The sequence below is a fragment of the Prionailurus viverrinus genome, chromosome E1, assembly GCF_022837055.1.
Source record: "Prionailurus viverrinus isolate Anna chromosome E1, UM_Priviv_1.0, whole genome shotgun sequence".
NCBI classification, from domain to species: Eukaryota; Metazoa; Chordata; class Mammalia; order Carnivora; family Felidae; genus Prionailurus; species Prionailurus viverrinus.
The window spans coordinates 14,678,857-14,696,392 of NC_062574.1; the positions used below are offsets into that span (position 1 = coordinate 14,678,857).

Here is a 17,536-nt window from a genome sequence, read left to right on the forward strand (position 1 = left end):
CTCTGTAGCCCAGGCAGAACCATGCCAGGGGACCTCTTCCCAAAACTTCTCAGATGTAAACTCTTCCAACTCAGCCACCAAGGCCTCCTTCCCTTCAGCTTGGGACTTAAGACTTCTACCAAACGTGTGCACTCACAAGCTTGTCCTGGAGACTCACAACTGCAAACACTTCCCTGTTTGGTGCTTCCCTGGAGGTTGTATGGAAGGCCAGAAATCCAGACTTCGGTTTCAAAATGGGTTTTTCTGTGTAAGGAAAAAGATGCTCAAAATCCAAATCACCACTTTATTATGTGGCAGTCACAGTGCCAGCCCCTGCTTTTCCCATGCCACCCTCCACTCATCCAGGGGTCCACTGGCCTTTTTCACGTTTGAGTATCAGACGTCATGTTTGAGTATCCTGCTCCCTTTTTTCTTGAGTGTAGAGCTGGGCTTATGATAATTTGAGTCTAAAAAACTGATATGTCTCTTAACTGGTGATAGGGAGGAACACTACAGCACTTGAGCTCCCAGAACAGGGGAAAGACGGGGAGGCTGGAGTCCAGAGGCTGCCCCAAGGTCATGTGGGGGTAGGGGATACAGGGGCAGAGCCCCTGTTTATCTTTCACTCTGCAAACTGGTCCAAGAACTTGAGGTAGACCTGGCGCTGGGCTGCAGCTGCTGGAATGAAATGGCCACCAGAGTGGGTGAGGTTGATGGCTCCAGTGAATCGGCTAGCCAGTTGCATACTTTCCTGAGGGGGGATGACACAGTCAGTGTCCCCGAAAACATGGAGGGAAGGCAGCAACAAGGGGCCCTGCAGGATGGGTTCTTTGAGTCCAAGGCCCCGGGGACAGAAACCAGACACCAGGATGATAAACCTTGGCAAGGGAAAGCGAGGATCTCCCGCTTGGCCAAGGGCGCACACAAGGGCTGCTAGCGCGGCCCCCTGGCTGAAACCAAGGAGCCCATCAAAAGGCCCCAGTTTCTTCAGTGCCTGTGCCACAGTTCCCAAGGCTTCCTCCAGACCTCTGCACACTGTGGGATGGCTCAGGGCGTTGAAAACGTCTGCTTCCGGTTCTGAAAACCACCAGCCTCGAGGCTGCTCCTCCGGAAGGCAGGGCTCTAAAGTGATATAGGGGAAAGGATGGGGTTAGAGCAAGCGGGTATCTAGGGGAGAAGAAATGAAAAAGAGAGGCACGGAGGATTTGGGAGTGACAGTAAGGAAAGAGAGGCGGCTGAGGGGAAGGGAGAAAGTCTGGGGGAAATGAGGTGGAGAACAGGGTGGCACGGAGAAAGGGGGATGACACATCAAGGAGGAAGCCTGTGAGGCTGGGAAGGAAGAAATGAAGGGTACGGACAGAGGGAAGGAATGAGGCGAGGAAACAGCGTGGGGATATGCCAAAGGGTGTCGTGGAGACGACGCTAGATAAAAGACTCCGTGCTTTTCTTGGGCAGGGCCGTCTCACCGGGCAGGGCCGTCTCGCCGGAGGCTGGCCCGACGCTCTCGGGGCCCGCGGCATTCGCGACCAGGTGCGGGCCGCTGAGGCACACGAGCTCGGCGCGGCCCCGCAGCGCCTTCCTCAGGGCTCCCGTCTTCTCGCGGAAGGCCCGCTCGCTCTGTCGGAATCCCGCCAGCCCCAACACCCGCAGCGGCCGCCGAGCCGCCATCTTGCCGGGCAACGCGCCAGGGGCCGGAAGCCGACTTTCCCCGAGCGGAAGTCGAATATGCAAGGGGCGGGACCAAATGCTGGCACCACCCCGAAGGCGGGCCATAGAGCGAGCGGGCGTTCCCAGAACAACCCGGAGGGGAAAGGTGTGGCCGGAGGAGGGGTGGATACCTGAGACCAAGGAGGGTCTACGGAATGAGCGGCGCTCCCTTTTCTTCTCTGCAGCTGCAATCGTCGCAGGCCGCTGCTGGAGTAGGGCGCGTGGGCTCCTCCTGCATTTGCATCTGAGGTCCCAGACTTTGGTCAGGGTCTCAATTCTGCGACGTCCTCCACCCTGCTCCCGTGCATTCTCCGCAGCGACCGCACGGCGGCGGCCTCGGCTCGCGTCGCTAGGGAGGCGGCCAGTGCGAGGCCGCGCCTTTGGTCTGTCCTCCTTGCTTGCAGTCCCTGCCTACCTTCGTCAGCGACGGCCGGCCCAGGGCCTGGGGGGGGCGGTTCCGTCCGTGGTTCACTGTCCACGGCCCCAAGGAACTGCCGGCGTAGAAGTCCATGGGGTAGGGTTGCTGCCAGGAAATGTCCCTCAGGGCCACCACTGCCTAGCGGGGGACAACAGGACAATAACATTTGCTGACTTTTTCTGGGCAGGATTTCTTAATTCAGTCTTCACGAGGGCCTATCAAGGTCGTATTATCCCCATGCCACAGAAAGGAAATGTGAGGCTCAGAGGGGTTAAAGGACTTGCCCAAAGCCACACAACTAAGAAGTGACTCAGCTGTAACTAAGTGCTGTTCACCCACCCCTCTCCAGATCCCTCCCTTGACAGAACCAGTACAAAGCCCACTCTACCTCAGGGATTCTCACAACTTGGTGTTACCTCATAGGGTGTCAGCAGCGGCTTGGGGAAGGCTGTGCCCCAGTCAATGGAAAGGCGTGGACATGCCACCTGCACCCACCTGGAAAGGGAAGTCAGGTCAAACCCAAGGAGGGGGGTGCTCCCCTTCTCCTGGGCAGCATGATGAAAAACATGACTGTGTCCCCAGCACACCCAATGAATGCTTACTATTCATTCTAAAGTAAAGATTGTCACCTAATGCTGTTTAGAATAACACTACAGCATTGCTTGTTTTCTCCTGTTTCCTCCAGTGACTATGAGCTTTCTGAGGGCAGGGGCTGGGCAGCTCGTCTGTGATAATATCCCCAGAATCAAATTCTGCAGGTGCCAACCACTCCTCAAACTCATCTCGCACGTTATAATTGCAGCTACCTGTGAGCCCCCACGCTAGAGTGGGGTGACCCATAGCCAAGGGTAGCCCCTGCTGAATGAGTGCTCTGTAAACATTAAAATGTCATGGAAGCAATTCCCATTCACTCCAGTCTTCAATGTGTGCTGGGCAGGACTCAGATCTAAGCTTTCTTAGCCAGAGTCATAGCTAGAGAGGTAAGGGGAAGAAACTTACACATCCACCTCAGGAAACAGGCTAAGCTTGCTGGGGAAGATCTCAGAGAGCAGCAGCCTCATGAATGGAAGTCCCAAGGCTTGGAGCCGAGATTCCAGGTGCTGTTGAAAGAGGGAGGCCAAGCTCAGGTCACCATAATCAAGCAGCCAAGTCTAAATTTGTTAGCCTACTGATTTTCCCAGCTGGGTTTCTAGTCAGTCCCCTCCTCTAGAGGCCATCCCCAACCCGCTGACCTCCAGAATCTTAGGGCTGCCCTGGCGGCCCAAAGTGCCCAGGATAAGGCCCCAGGATTTAGCTGAGCGGGCTGTGGTTATGGCTTCTTGGCGGTTGGCCTGCATGCGCTGGTGGTCATAGTGCTCTCTGGATAAGACTTTGCTGTATGGGTCATATCTGGAAAAGAAGTTATCAGGGTCACAGTGACAGCCATTCACAGTGTATGTTGTACACATAGCTCCCCGACCCAGCCCCTTGGTCTGCTGAACCTTCAGGCTCCATGCAGGTAATTAGGAACAGAGGCAAGAGCAGAGACGGTCATTGGAAAGATCAGTCCCATAGCTGGAACAGGCAAAGGTGGGAGAGGGGTTTACGATCTCATTGTAAATACCAGGGGATGGGTGGGTACTGTGGAGCAGCAGCCTGGGTCTGACCCCCAGATTCAGAACCCAAGTACCTTAGATCCTTAGGGCTGCTGGCTGTGAAGTACCAGAGAATGAGGAAGTTTTGGCCAATCGAGGACCTCAGTGGCAGGGAGTCCCACCCCCTCCCTAGTGGGTCATCCCAGCTCAGCCCATACCGGTAAGCGGGGACACTAGGGTTAGCAATCATGACAGACTCCAGATGGAAGCGGCCATCTCCAAGATATCTGCAATGGTAGAAAGGGGATGGTAAGCGTGGAGTGGAAAGGAAGGCATTGGCTTGGAGGTCCAGGCTGAGTTCTTGGCCAGCTGTGCTGGTGTGTGTGTGTGTGTGTGTGTGTGTGTGTGTGTGTGTGTGAGAGAGAGAGAGAGAGAGAGAGAGAGAGAGACAGAGAGAGAGAGAGAGGGAACTGGCATTTATTTCACCTCCTGGGAGGCCTTGGTTTCCTCACATGCAAAATAAGGAGTTTGAATCAGAGGAGTGTAAGGCCCCTCTAGTTATGTAATGCAGAATCTAAGAACTGCTCCCCACTGCTCAACCTTCTGGAGGAAGGGCAGAGGGGCAGCCAGTACCATGGGAAGGCCAGTCAGGGGTCCAGAGATCCTAACTTGGAGGTGGTAGGACAGGTTCTCCCTCACCTAGCTCAACACAAACCTGGCAAGTAGTGTTCAATGTATCAATGATGCTGTAAACGTGGTTTCAGGGTAGACATTGGGTCTTTCCGCCCAAACTGGCTCTCAGGTCCTGTTACTGAGTTGTAACAACTACCGTATTGGATTTGTGCCTTCTGCGCACCAGGCCTGGGCTAAGCACTTGACATGTAGGACTTCACTCAGTCTTATCAAATAATCCTCCAAGCTACCTATAGTGTCTCTCTCCATTTTATAAGAGATACAACGGATGTTCAGGGATGTTAAGAAACTTGCCCAAAGTCACACAGCTATTAAGCAGTCTATTTGGACTTGATTCTAGGTTTAACCACCAGGATGTATTCAAGCATGCCCTGGGAGATACTGTCCTTAAAAGTAGCTTCCCGGGCCAAGGAGAAGCCAGAGACAAAGGACAATCTGCCATGGCAGCTCCTTCTTTCTTGGAGAGCACACTGAATTGTGATGAATGGCCAACACTCAAGAGTGTCCCTCCCTCCAACACACACCTTGAAGCCCCCAAGGGTAGGTGTCTATGAGCTCAGAATTATGCGGGCACAGGCACAGGGGGAATGCCCCTGGGGAGTAGGGCTGCAAGGTCTGGGCTGGGGAAGGCCCTGATGTGGGCCTGTCTAGGGGCAGGGGTGTTCTGTGTGGGAGCAGCAAGGCCTGTGGGGCCAGCATCTGCAGCCCCAGAGGTGGGGCTGAGTCAGGGGAGTGCCCCTCCCTGTTTCATTCCATTAGCCAGGAATGGGGCTCCCCTCCCCAGTCCCAGCCGGGGGAGCTGTCGGCTCTGAGGCTGGCTGCATTCACACAACATTAAGCATTTCCATTACCTAAAATAATTAGGCGGCAGGAGACATGCTGCTCCTGCTTGTTAGCTGTCCGGATGCTAAATTAATGGGGCTGCAGCCTGGGCGTGCCCATCTATCTTCTCCAATTATATTCCCACCATTTCTAGCCCACCTTCAGCCCCTGCTGTGAGGCCCCCTGACTCCTGCCCACTCTGGGCCTAGCCTCCTAGATGGACAGAGCACCTGAGAGGGAGACAGGAAACCTGAAACCCTATGTGGTCCCCATTTTACATGGTGACCTTGAGCAAACAGTTAAGGAGCTTTAGACTCCGTTTTCTTTCCTATATGATGAACATCAGGCTCCCTTCTAGGGTACACTTCTTATGTCTCTATAACTGGCCCCCCATTTTTCACTTACACAACAGCCTCCACCTCTTTGGGCAGGTGGGAGGATGTACAGCCCAGAATCTCCCCAGGAGATAGGGGCTTGCACTGTGGGACACTCACACGATACTCAGCTTTCAGCTCCTGGGCAGCTGCCTGTAGGGATAATGACAGAAGGGAAGCAAGTGGGTGAGGGGAGAGAGCCAGAGCCAGAGGACCAGCCTGGAGCACCTCACATGGGACCCCAGGAATAGTCTGGAGGATGGTGCCATCTGTCCACTTACCTGCAAGGTTGACACAAACTGAATGGTGCTGACCAAGGCAAGGGAACTGGCTGGGGGGAAGGTGAGGCGGATAGAATCCAGGAGGTGGGTAGTATCTATCCGGATGTCCACAAAGACGTACAGCACCCGGAAGTCTTGGACCGAGGTGTCCATGGGAACTGGGAGGAGGGTAGAGATCAGGAGACTATTTTGGAAAGCCAGAGGGGCAGAGGGCCTGCCAGGGCCAAAGCCTCTGTGCAGCCAGGACCAGTGGCTTCAGCCTAGGGATAAAAGGAGGGGGTGTGAGGGGGGTGGCGGTCACAGGTCCCTCAGAAGCTCCTTCTCTGTCATTCGGCCAGGGGCCCAGCCTGCTCTACCACCAACAGCCTTTCAAACACCCACATCTGGGACAGCAACACTGTTTCCAAGGCAACCAAATCCAAAGGAAAGATCCACCTGCAGAGCAGGAAGGCCAAGGCCATCCCAGAAACTGGGAGGGACCTCCTGCCTGCAAGCAAGACAAGAAGGCACTGTGATGGGGGATTAGCATGCAGTTCTGCCCCTCTGCCTCCCTGCCAAGATCCCGGCCCACCGTACCCAGGCAGCTGTGGCCGTAGTGCACCAGGAAGTCAGCTCCCAGGGCCCTTGCAGTAAAGTCATCCACACAGCAGGCCCCATACGTCACATCACCCATCACCATCGCTTCGGCCTCTGTGAACCTGTGGGGGGGACGGGGTGGGGTGGGGGGAGTGGAGCCAGGGGAACAATGAGATGGTGACACAAGGGTGAGGTGGGAGAGAGACCTACCCCTGTGGGGTATCTTAGGGCCCAGCTCCTCTCTCCCTACCCCCCACAATCACTTGGGCTGGCAGCTGCCACTTCTGCCAACAAAGAGTAGGAGGAGCCCAGCTGCCACATCCCCCAGTCCTGGCAGCAGCTCCTGGAACTGTGTAGCTCTATGAGGATGGTCTCTGTAGCACCCAGTTCCTCTGTCCAAGCTCAGATTGCAGGAAGGACCCCCACCCCTCAGCTGGGCATACACGGGGTCAAATACAGACCTCTGATGCCCCGATCATCCCACCCAGAGCAATGAGTGCGTATACACATGCAAAGGCACCCACTCCCAGGCCTTGACACTGTAGTGTGCGTGGGCAGGCACGTATGGGTACACACAGCCTCCCTGTCACCCAGACCCCCTGCTATAGGCTGGGATCCCCACCCTTAGTTAGGGCCCTCTGTGCCCAGGATGGGGGGACCCATGAACAGCTCCCCCACAGCACATGGCACCACCCACATACCTCGTGCGTCAGAAAGAGTGGGCTCTGGCCAACACATTGCCATAAGATCTGCTGCCAGGCCTGAATCACTAGGGGACAGGGGTGGGTGGGGAAGACCCCACACTCCCCAAATTCACCATGGTAATGCAACTGGAGGACCAGTTCTTCCCTGAGAGACCCACCCCTGGGGCGTGGGGCCTGGCTTGGTGACCAGAGTCTCCCCATTCCTCTCCTGGGGGTGTGGTGGGGAAAGCTGAGCTACTGTCAGTCAGCATCCGCCCCTCCTCCCCCTTCCCCAAATCAGTCTGTGCACAGAAGCAGATTATTCAACTCCTTAAAATGCAGCCCAGGCATCTGAGTCAGCCAGAGCACTTAATTTTTTATAGATTAAAATGTATGCAAATTGGCCTGAGCCCCAGAGAGCATCCCCAAGGGGCAAGAGGGTGGGAGCTGGGAAGTGAGTCTGTGGCAGCAGGATGAGAAGCAGGGTGGGGGAGGGCAGCAGCAGGGAAGTGGGAGGTTCCCATCACGAGATGACCTCCCCTTTCTCCATTCCCCCTCCCTGTTCCAGTGCTGGTTCCAGATGGCTGAGCACTCCCCACCCCCGACCCCCAAGGATGTCTCATTGTAATGAAGAAACTTAGAGGGAAGAGGAACTGAATACCATCTCCTAGACATTTCTCCCGCACCAAGCCCCTCTTTGCCCTACTCCCCCAAGTGTGCCAGAGAAAAAAGTTCACCCTGGCTAGACCTGATGCTGACAACTGAGCTCATTCCGGGTCAGCACCAAGGATTCTTAGGTTCCTCTTCAGACCCCACCACCTGCTCTGGACTCAGCTTTGAATATACTGGAATTGACTCATTCCTCCCCCCTAAATATTTTAGGGAAAGAGAGTTATATGGACAAAACCAAGCAGGACAGGCTGGGATCTCAGCAGGCTGGGAGTTTAGTTTTGGCTTTTTCCCTTTGTGTGTGTATGGTTATGGGAGGAGATAGGGTAAGGTCAAGGTCCAGAAGGAAAAAAATGTCAACAGGCAGAGCTGTAACAGGCATGGGGAAAACCTTGGCTCAGCTTCTTCTCCAGTGCCCCAGGCCTCACCTTTCCAAGATATCCACAATGGTGCAGGCAAAAAGGAGAAGGCCTTCAGGCATTTGCAAGGCCACTGAAAGACAAGAGCAGAGACATGAGAGCCGAGGGCTGGAAAAATGCTGGGATGGGGCTACTACCCCTGACTGAGCCAGGCAACCTCACCACCCCTACCCCATCTCAAAGCTTGAGGGCTCACCCTTCTTGGCCTGAGCTTGTTGAATCCTCCAGATGGTCTTGGGAATCTCAAAGTTATAGTTGGAAGGCAAGACTTGAATGGCTGCCTGCAGGTGGGGGTTGTTCAGGATCTCAGGGGGGATCTGATTGGCCAAGCGTCCCCGAGGGGCTCGACCTAGGACAACGCAAGGCCTGAGTTGGCTCCTGGCCTAAAACAGAGCCAGACCCAGCTAAGCTGTTAATACCACCCGAGTTTCAAGCCCAGATCCCAGATGCCAAGGGGCTTGGCCCAGCCTTCTTCCCCACTGAATTCATTCTGAAGCTGGAAAGAGAATCCATTAAGCAAGGAAGACAGCTGCATAATTAGTTTCCAGATTGAGAGATTACTGGAAATCAGAGACTTAAGCCCATGAATGGGGCATAGTTCATACCTTACCTCTGGAGAACAGAAATGATACCAGGAGACTGTACTGAGGACAAACAGAAAAAAGTCCACACAACTGCTCCTTGATAAAGAACAACTCTGAGGGAAAGCCTAGCCACCCTAGCACCCTGGGAAAATGTCTCTCTTCCCCCAGTCCCTGAGAACACCTTGAAGTTCTGAGGTCCTAAATATGAGATGTAGAAGCCAACTGTTACAAGTACTACAGGTACTATTTTAAAAGACTGCCCTCTTTTATTTTTTTAAGTTTATTTATTTATTTTGAGAGAGAGCTCACAAGCCAGCAGAATCCCAAGGCGCCCCAAAAGACTGCTCTCTTTACTCATGTCCCACTGACTAGGTCTACACTGATGAATTCCTACACTTTTCCCTCTCCTCATTTAAAAGAGAAATAAATGGGGCGCCTGGGGGGCTCAATCAGTTGAGTATCCGATTCTTGATTTTGGTTCAGGTCATAATCCCAGGATTGTGGGATCGAGCCCCACATCTGGCTCAGCGATGAGCATGGGGCCTGCTTAGGATTCTCTCTCTCCCTCTGCCCCTCTTTGCACTCTCTAAAAAAAATGAAATAAAGTTAATAATAATAATAATTAAATTAGATTAAATTTTTTAAAAAAGGGAAACAAACAACAAACATTTAACTGACTTAACAAGTTCCCTAGTCCCATAGTTCCACCCCAGGAAAGATGGAAAGAACACACTCTAATTAGGACTGGGGGCAAACAGGTAAAGACAGAGAAGTGATTTCGCCCTTTAGGGGCTGGTAGTCTAGTGGGAGCAAATGCAGGTATGCAAATTACAACCCTTTGATTAAAGAAAACAGTGTAGCCCATAGCAAAACTGCAGCCCTTAATTCGCATCCTACTCTCCACAGTTCAGTTTAGCTCAACCCCTATTATATCTTTAGGAACCAGATAGTTTGGGAATGTGACAAGGAAGGCAAGAAATGTATTGAACGAATATTTACTGAACCTGTAGTTTGTGCCAGAATTTCTGCTAGGGCCCTTGACTACTATGGGAGGGTTGCTCCTAGACATGACCCTTCACCCTCTGCCTGTGGATGGATGGTAGTAGTGATGATGGTGCAGTGGAGAATTAGCATGGCAGGCTGGGATCCTGAGACCAGAGGTGAATGTTACCCCTGCCATCGTTTTTGTTCAGTTGTTTCGAAGGCCTTCGAACAACCAGCTCAGAACCCTGGGCCCCTCACAAAAGCTCCTCTGACAGGGCCAAGTCCCTTGTGGTCTTGGGGGTGTGGGAGCTGCTGGCCTTAGTAGCTCAATTAGTCCCCAGGACCAGTAGGCTCCTCCTCCTTTATCACGTGCCTGTAATCTTCTGTTTACATCAGCATTCTCCGGTAGACAGAGGTCCTGGAGGGCAGGACTGTCGTCTAGTCCCTCTATCCAGTAGAGGCCTGGCATTCAGTGGGCCCTCAGTAAGTGCCTGGTGAATGAAACCCGCTTCTTTCCTGAAAGCACTGCCTGAGGGCCCACTTGTAGAATGGCCGCTGCAACGCTCCAGTTCTTTTCCTCCCGGTCGGGTCCGCCTTATCCGTGAGCCCTCCTGAGCCTGTCTGCCCGCCAAGGCAGGAGGGCAGCGTTTCCGGCGTGAGGACTACAGGCTCCTAGGAAGGGCTGCTCCCGATCGAGCCCGAAGACTGCAAAAAGGAAGACCGGTCCCTCTGGGCTCCAGCGAAAGCCGCGGTGCCCAGTGACCGCGGGGCCCTCGGGGTCCGGTGGAGAAAGGCCGCCGCTGTTAGAGGGGGCTGGTTCTGTCCCTAACTTGAGGGCCCTAACCTGCGATGTGAGGTCTTGCGGCCGCAGAATGGTAGTACTTACCTCTGCCAGGGCCGCTTCGGCCGCCGGGCTCTGCAGCCACCGACTCCACCAGCGCCGCCATCACTGGCCTGCCCACGTGGAGATCAAAAAGGCAGCGCTAGAAGAACGCGGAGAGCTCAGACATTGCGATCAACCGCCGATCGCTAGCGAGGGGCGGGAATTTGCTGGGCGGGGACCAGGAAGGAGATGATAGGGGCGGGGCTATCGCAAGTCCCTCTTAGCCCGGAAGGACCGGGCTCTCCCGAGCCCCCAGAACACAGCAGTTGCGCTCTCCTGGCTGCCCAGGCTTCTCCGCTCAGCTCCCGGCCCGCCCGACCTGGCATTCCCAGGCCAGTGCTCCTCTATTTGCCGACTCCTTGCCCGAATTCTACAGTCTGTCTTGTGAATGTGGACACCACCCCCCCCTCCAAGTCTCCCTTCTGCTCCTCTCCCAGTATCCCCTCCTGGTAAGCAGTGGAGGCCATGTAGGTAGGCCACATTCTCTAACTCAGAGGACCCCACTGCCCAAACAAGACAGAACTCAGCTCCACTCAGCCCAGCTCCAAATTGAGTCCTGGTGCTGATTTCAGGAGCGGAGCACCAGAGGGCTCTTACCTTTAGAACCAAGTGTGGAAGGTTCCCATATGAAAAACTACCAATTTGGGAAGACCCCAAATCTGAGGGTGCTTTCCTGGGGCAGGGAGACGGTCCAAGGATTTGAACAGCCTAAACTGTTTGGATTCTGGCCAACATTGCTCTGCCTAGGCTGCCCCACAAGCCTAGATAGTCTTTCTCTGGCTTGGGCATGGGCTCCTGTGATCCCAAAGAGAAGGCAGAGTGGCCAGTGAGGCAGCCTTGACGTTTGGAAGAGCAGAGTACCTGCAGGACTGGCCCCCAACAAGGTCTGCCCTAGAGAGCAAAGGTCCCCCAGGGCTGTTTGCCCATCCAGCCCTCTGGCACCATCTTCCTCTTTTGGTGGTGGTGATGTGAGCACTGCTGGCCCTTTAAGGTAGCTCTGTGGCCTCGGGCTCCCCTGGAGGCCCTCCTTGCTTGGAAACTCCTAATTAAAGTGCATGGAGAAGTGAAAAACAAGCAGCCAGGGACAGGCCCTGCCTGGGATGCTGCCCAGAGAAGAGGGATATATGGGCTGGCTGAGAGTGAGCAGCCAAGGGGAGGGCCAGAAAGGGTCAATGCTCTGCCCCTCAGGCCACTGACCGATGCTCTTAGGACAGTTACAACTTTGGACTAAACTGTGGCCAACATCCGTCTCAGGAACACCCCTCTTGCCTTGATAAGAGTCCAGCCCGGAATGTCCCTGGTTCTTTGGACCCCCAGGGTGCAAGATCTCAATTCCAGGGATCCCCTGAGTCCAGCCCTTCCCCCTTCAGGACACGAAGTCCCAGCCAACGGGCAGCTTTAGTTCTGGCTGCAGCTGTGAGTTTGGCAAGGGGGTGGGTGGGGATTGACTCTAGCAGAGTAGTGGCTTCTCCCTAGCAAGCACACCACCCCTTAGGGTCTTTCCCTAGGCAGAGGTGGGGCCTGTTGATGATGGAAGGCCCCCATCCTCATAACATTGCCCTACAGCCTCTGTGCTGAATGAGCTGTTCTTGCACCCATTAAGAAACCAGGTGATGTCTAGAAGAACTAACATGTCCCCCAAGATACTGCAGTGAAGGACATTGAGGGCTGCCATTCAACTTGGGCTGAGAACACCTCCATCTGTTTGTGGGGGGTCTCCCTGCCTGAGTTACTCAGCAGTCTGAGTAATTACTGCCTGACAAGAAGGCAGGCACAGTGCACCCCCACGTTACACCACAACACCCGCCTACAGTCACCCCCACCCCCTGGCTGGACTCCAAAGCAGCATCCAGCCCTCCTGAGGCCTGAAATAACTCTGCTTCTCACACTCACGCCCAGCCCCAGCCAACTTTGCCTAAGATGCTAGAGTTTGTGGGGCAAGGGGGTTATGGGGAGGCAGCTCATGGAGTTGGAAGGAGGATTAGCATACCCTGATTCAGGCCTACACTTTGGCACTGATCTGCTCTGTGACATTGAGCAAGTTGTTCAGACTCCCTGAGCCTCAGTTAACTCATGGAGAGCCTCTGCAGTGCCCAGTGCCTTAAGTTCAGCTTTAATGTCTGCCTGGCAGGGCTCAGGCAGGGTGTGAGGTCAGTCCAGCCCTGCAGCTGGTCAAAGCTAAGAGAATGCCTCACCTTCAGTTCATCCCAAGATGGACCAATATTTTTTTATTTTTTTAAAGTTTATTTTGAGAGCGAGAGAGAGCAAGAGAGAGTACATGTGAGCAGAGGAGGGGCCAAAAGAGAGGGAGAGAGACTCCCAAGCAGGTTCCACACTGTCAGTGTGGAGCCCAACATGGGGCTCGAACTCATGAACTGTGAGATCATGACCTGAGCTGAAGCCAAGAGTCAGACGCTTAACCGACTGAGCCACCCAGGCACCCCCATGATGGACCAATCTTCTTAATCTTCAGAACAAAGTTACTTTTTCCACTACCAAGCATTTGCACATTCTCTTCTGCCTGGAATGTCCTTTTTCCTTCTCCGCCCTCAAGACCCAACCTAAATGGCATCTCTTTAGTGAAGATTTCCTTGATGGTCCTTCACCCCCTTACAAAGCTAGCAGAGCCCCCTCCCACACTTGATGTCTCCTCGTCATATTCTAAGATGGCTTGTGGGTCTTTCTTCCTAAACTATGCCATAAGCTTCTGGAAGTCCATATCTATGTAGTTAGCTCAAATACAGAGCCTGGGTGCCATTGAATGCATGTGTGAATGAATGATACTGGCCTTCTTTTGAACCTTCCTATCATACCAAGTTTTTCTCCATGGAATCACAACTCATTCTCACTTCAGTTAGCTCTCTTAGACATCACCTGCTCAAAGCAGCACTCCCTGACCCCCTCATATCAACTCTGTACTATATCCTGCTTTTCTTCCAAGCACTGCCTGATCTCGACTTTTTTCATTTGCTCCCTATTAACTATAAACTCCACAAAGGCAGAGACCTTGTCTTTTCCATTGGCTGAATCCCTAGGAATTGTAGTGTCCCACAGGATAGACCCTCAATAAATGTGTATTGAATGAGTGACTTAGCCTACTTTTTCCTTTCCTAGGACCCCTCTTATCCCAGGCCAGTAGGGGGTGCCGCCTCCACCCAGGATCTCTCCAGGCCTGAACCTTCTCAGCTCAACTCAACTGGCCCCCCGCGGGGCCAGCTTTCTAGGCGGTGCCTCCACCATCTTTCAGGAAGCCCCGGGCGGGGTCTGTGTAGACTGAAGGAGACCAGGGAACCCCCTAGGCGGGGATAGCCTACTTGAGCCCCACTTTGGTTCTTCTCTTTCTCTAGGATTTACAACTGGGCCTCACTGAATGCTTGCTGAATGGACTAGACCAGCCTGGGCGTTCGCCACACCTCCCCCCGCCAAAAGAATAGTATCGGGGGACGGTGGATGTGAAGCGGCTGGGTCCGCGGGAGCTGTCCTGGGCGAGGAGGAGCCGTCGAGCCTCCGAGAAGCAAGCGGAGCCGGCTAGAGAGGATATGGGCAGGGGTGCTGACTTGTGACTGGGGTCTCATGGCGGTTGTCTTCCTGCCCCAGCTGGTGGGCAGAGCGCACGCTTCCAGCCGCCTGTCTCGGTGACCTCCAGCCGGGAAGGGCGAGCGGGCGGGGGTTGGGCTGCGGGTGCGAGCTCCGGGAAGCCCGAGGGGCCCGGGAGGGGCTTTCGAGTGACCCGACGGCCGGCCCGGGGCTGGGGCAGGTACTTGGACCAACGCGGGCCAACGATCGTCCCCGGGGGCGGGCGCAGCGAAAACACCTTGGGAGGCGGCGCCGTGCGGCTGAGCGCCGCTGCCCTGGGAATAGGACCGCGCTCGGCACCGCGAGCTGAGAGCACTTTCATAAATTTTGTATGGGAGGCGCTCCGTGAGCGGGGGCGGGGAGCGGAGCGAGAGGGAGGGAGCTAGCGAGCGAGCGAGGGAAGGAGGGAGGGAGGAGGAAAGGTGGGGGAAGCCGGGGGGTTGGGGGGAGGAAGGGAGGCGCCCCGCTCCGCCGATCACCGGGTCCTGCAAACGCGCGCCGGGCGCTTTCCCCGGAGCTCGGCGGTGCGTGCGAGCGCCCTTTTGCAGCAGCCGCGGCGGCGGCGGCCCGAGGGGGCGGAAAGGAGGGGGCCGCAGCCCGGCGGCCGGGCGGCCGGGGGGCGGCGTCCCCTCTCAAAACCGCCTGCAAAGAGCTCTGGGCTGCAGAGGCAGGCCGCCGGCTCCGCGGAGCAAGCCGCTTGTCCCGGGGCTGAACGAGCGCGCCGGGCTGCCAGGCAGCGCCGCGGTTGCTAGTGGGCGCCGGTGCCCTCGGCGCGGGGCTCGGGCTCACCATGCCCCTGAGGGGCCTGGCTGCCGGGCACAAGCGGATCCCCGGCTTGCCCCCGCCTCGACGCGCTCGGATTAGCTGCAGCCGGCGCCCAAGGATTTGAATCCGGACTCCGGGAGGGAGCGCGCCTAGGCCGACCTCGGAGTGGCGGCCCCACGGCCAACATGCTTCGCAAAGGTGAGTTGGAGCTGAAGGGGCAAGTTGGAGTTGAGTGTGCACGGGACAGAGCCGCGAGGCTGGGAGCCAGCCGCCTGAGAGCTGCCCGGCGCCGGGGCTCCTGGCCGGGGAAGCAGCCCCTGGCGGGCTGGCGGGCTTTGCGGGGACGCACCTGCGGAGGGGTTGCTGCTGGAGCTCAAGCCCCTGTCGGTGACCAGTTGCGAGACACGGGATTTGCTCCGTGGATCTAGCGGCCAGGCCTAGGGATCTGGCTCGGCGAGGTCATTTAGAGACCACAGTGAGCTGCCCATGATGGAAGGGGAGGTGGCCTTCTGGGACCTTTGCTTTGCCATTATAAAGTTTTGCAGTTGCAGGCTCCATCCCCTGCGCGGGCACATGCTGCCAGTTCTGCCGCTTTGACCGTGCCGGGTGTAGCCCGCGCTCCAGTACGGCCAGCGGTCAGTGACCGCGGGCCCGGGCGCTCACTGCGCGCCCTCGCTTCTCAGGCGGGGCCCGGACACGGGCACCTTTCCTGCAGTCTGCTTTGGTCCTCAGGGACGGGCTCTGGGTACCCAGCAGCCGAGGGAAGGTGGCCAGCGCCTGATGTCCGGTTCTTCAAACTTTCCTCTCTGACTGGAGCAGAAAAATGCGAAGGCGGGGGGCAGCGCGGGTTGCGTGCGCGGCAGGTGCCAGGCTCAACTTGAGGGGAGCTGGCCCTGCGCGACCACCTAACCACGACCCTCCCTCTCCCTCCGCCGCCCGGCTCATTGCAGAGCGTTGCAAAGTTGGCGCGGGTGCTGGGGAAGTCCCGCCGCGCCCCCACGTGGCTGCCGCGCGGGGAGCTGTCCCCAGGGCCCAGGGAGGGCAGGTGACCACGCCGTGAGCCCGCAAGCCCCGTCTCCAGCTACCCCGGCCTCTGCGTCTGCCTCCCTCCCTTTCCAGGTCCGGGCGAACTGCGGCGCTCCGCCGGGACCCTCTCGTCCCTGGACCCGGCCGGGTGGCCGGCGAGTCTCGGCGCCTGTGTCTGGCGACCCGGGCCCTGCGGGAGCGGGTTGAGGCGAGAGCTCAGGTAGCTGAGGGGCCTGATCCCTGCGCTCAGCGCTCCTGCCTTAATCCGCCCCTGTTTCCATGGCAACAGACCGAGGTGTCGTAAGCACAGGATTCTGACCTCACAGTAGGATAGGGAAGGAGAAACTGGGCAGGGGGAGGTGGCGGAGCAATGGGAAGCGAAGCCTCAAGATGGGCGGAGAGGAGCAGGCGTGGGGGTCACGGAGGAGACCCCACTAGCAGGTGGGACAGGTGGGTGAAGAAACCACACCTTCGCTGGACGCAGTAAAGGCTCTGTGGTGGTCCAGGCTTGCTCAGGCCTACCGGGAAGCCTTGGTTGCCCCATCGTGTCAAGAGTCACAAACTTGTGTGTGACTTGTGTCTTCCACGTGGGCCTGGGCAGTGCGGGGGAAACGCTGGCTGCCTTTTACTGTGGTGTGGGAAAAGTCCCTGCGGCTGTTTGGAGAAACCACTTCACGGATACACCCAGTTCCTTTTCTCTGCAGAAAGAGACTAAAAGTCCTTTCAGCAGTTAGCGGTGCTGGCCTGAGTGTCTGCACACAGAAGGGGCTTTTTACAGAACTGAGCAGAAGCCCAGGTCTGAGAAGCTTTGGCCTGGAGTGTGTAGACTTGCCCTGGTGCGTAAGGCTTCCCAGGCAGTTTTAAAAAGCCGCCATGTCTGGGTTGCCTCGTCTGTGATGGAGATAATAGAGGGAAACTGACATCTCATTTTCCTTTTGGTCTGTTGCCTTTTGGCAGTTTCTAGTTTAAAGTGAGCCACAAAGCAGCCCATGCGCTTCATTTATATGGCTTAGGTGCCCAGGGAGGCTTGAGTAACCTCCAGGAGCCTGTCTTTCCCATCCAGAGACCCAACCTGGAATGAGCCCAGTGCATCCTGGGGGCTGCTCCCCTTGGAGGAGACTCACTTACCCTGCTCAAGAGGTGGCTGCTGGAGGCTTGGCAGTCATATGTGTTCACCACTTGGGCTATTTTTCCCTTCCTTCATGGCTTGGTTGATGAGAGAGTTTCTTCCAGCAAAGAGGTTTCCACCTGGATTGACCAGGGGAAAACAGAGCAGAAAAACCTTTTGCTGGGCTATGCTCGACTCCAGTGGCCTGCAGCCTTCTGCTGGGACATTGTGTGGGCAAAGGACTTTTATTTTGGTCCTTTGCTGGACACTCTTCTCTCTCTGTCCCTGATTGTGATCACCAGGACTTGTTTCTTTTGCACACATGTACAAGACACTCGGATGCTCCGTGTGGGTTCTAGGTATGTGCTGAAAGCCAAAGGTATGCCTGAGGCCAATGCCAAGGGAGGTGGCCATT

General features: G+C 56.0%; 3 protein-coding genes across 4 annotated transcripts in view; 1 reads left to right on the top strand and 2 right to left on the bottom strand.

Moving 5' to 3' along the window:
- Positions 1-269: 269 nt before the first annotated feature.
- Positions 270-1,890, bottom strand: OVCA2 (OVCA2 serine hydrolase domain containing). The gene is made up of 2 exons (XM_047833236.1): positions 1,446-1,890; positions 270-1,101 (listed from the first exon to the last, which is right to left on the bottom strand). Exons 1-2 carry the CDS (start codon positions 1,750-1,752, stop codon positions 602-604), a joined length of 807 nt encoding a protein of 268 aa, XP_047689192.1. The 5' UTR covers positions 1,753-1,890; the 3' UTR covers positions 270-601.
- On the bottom strand, positions 1,006-10,746 carry DPH1 (diphthamide biosynthesis 1). Of its 2 annotated transcripts, XM_047833233.1 has the most exons (13): positions 10,650-10,746; positions 8,392-8,544; positions 8,205-8,268; positions 6,425-6,546; positions 5,849-6,006; positions 5,599-5,720; positions 3,897-3,965; positions 3,337-3,493; positions 3,104-3,204; positions 2,521-2,599; positions 2,102-2,242; positions 1,818-1,930; positions 1,006-1,101 (listed from the first exon to the last, which is right to left on the bottom strand). In XM_047833233.1, exons 1-12 carry the CDS (start codon positions 10,708-10,710, stop codon positions 1,835-1,837), a joined length of 1,323 nt encoding a protein of 440 aa, XP_047689189.1. In that variant the 5' UTR covers positions 10,711-10,746; the 3' UTR covers positions 1,006-1,101; positions 1,818-1,834. The 2 variants fall into 2 exon arrangements, with proteins under 2 accessions (XP_047689189.1, XP_047689190.1); XM_047833234.1 differs by lacking the exons at positions 8,205-8,268; positions 8,392-8,544; positions 10,650-10,746 and having other exon boundaries at positions 5,849-6,108; positions 6,425-6,530.
- A 3,988-nt stretch (positions 10,747-14,734) lies between these two features.
- The window catches only part of RTN4RL1 (reticulon 4 receptor like 1), a 72,362-nt gene continuing 69,560 nt past the window's right edge, over positions 14,735-17,536 (top strand). The window contains exon 1 of the mRNA XM_047833232.1: positions 14,735-15,185. Within this exon, the coding sequence (XP_047689188.1) occupies positions 15,173-15,185 (13 nt within the window). The 5' untranslated portion in view covers positions 14,735-15,172. The remainder of the gene's footprint in view (positions 15,186-17,536) is intronic.

Bases quoted from the DNA above. Each gene is read 5' to 3' on its own strand.
- DPH1 (XM_047833233.1), bottom strand. From the start codon at position 10,710: ATGGCGGCGCTGGTGGAGTCGGTGGCTGCAGAGCCCGGCGGCCGAAGC. The intron at 2,600-3,103 runs GTAAGTTTCTTC...TTCCCTTTCCAG, and splicing joins CTGTTTCCTGAGGTGGATGT to GTGGGTGCAGGTGGCATGTC. The intron at 2,243-2,520 runs GTAACACCAAGT...GTCCCCCGCTAG, and splicing joins CGCTGCTGACACCCTATGAG to GCAGTGGTGGCCCTGAGGGA.
- OVCA2 (XM_047833236.1), bottom strand. From the start codon at position 1,752: ATGGCCCGCCTTCGGGGTGGTGCCAGCATTTGGTCCCGCCCCTTGCAT. The intron at 1,102-1,445 runs GTGAGACGGCCC...ATATCACTTTAG, and splicing joins CGGCGAGACGGCCCTGCCCG to AGCCCTGCCTTCCGGAGGAG.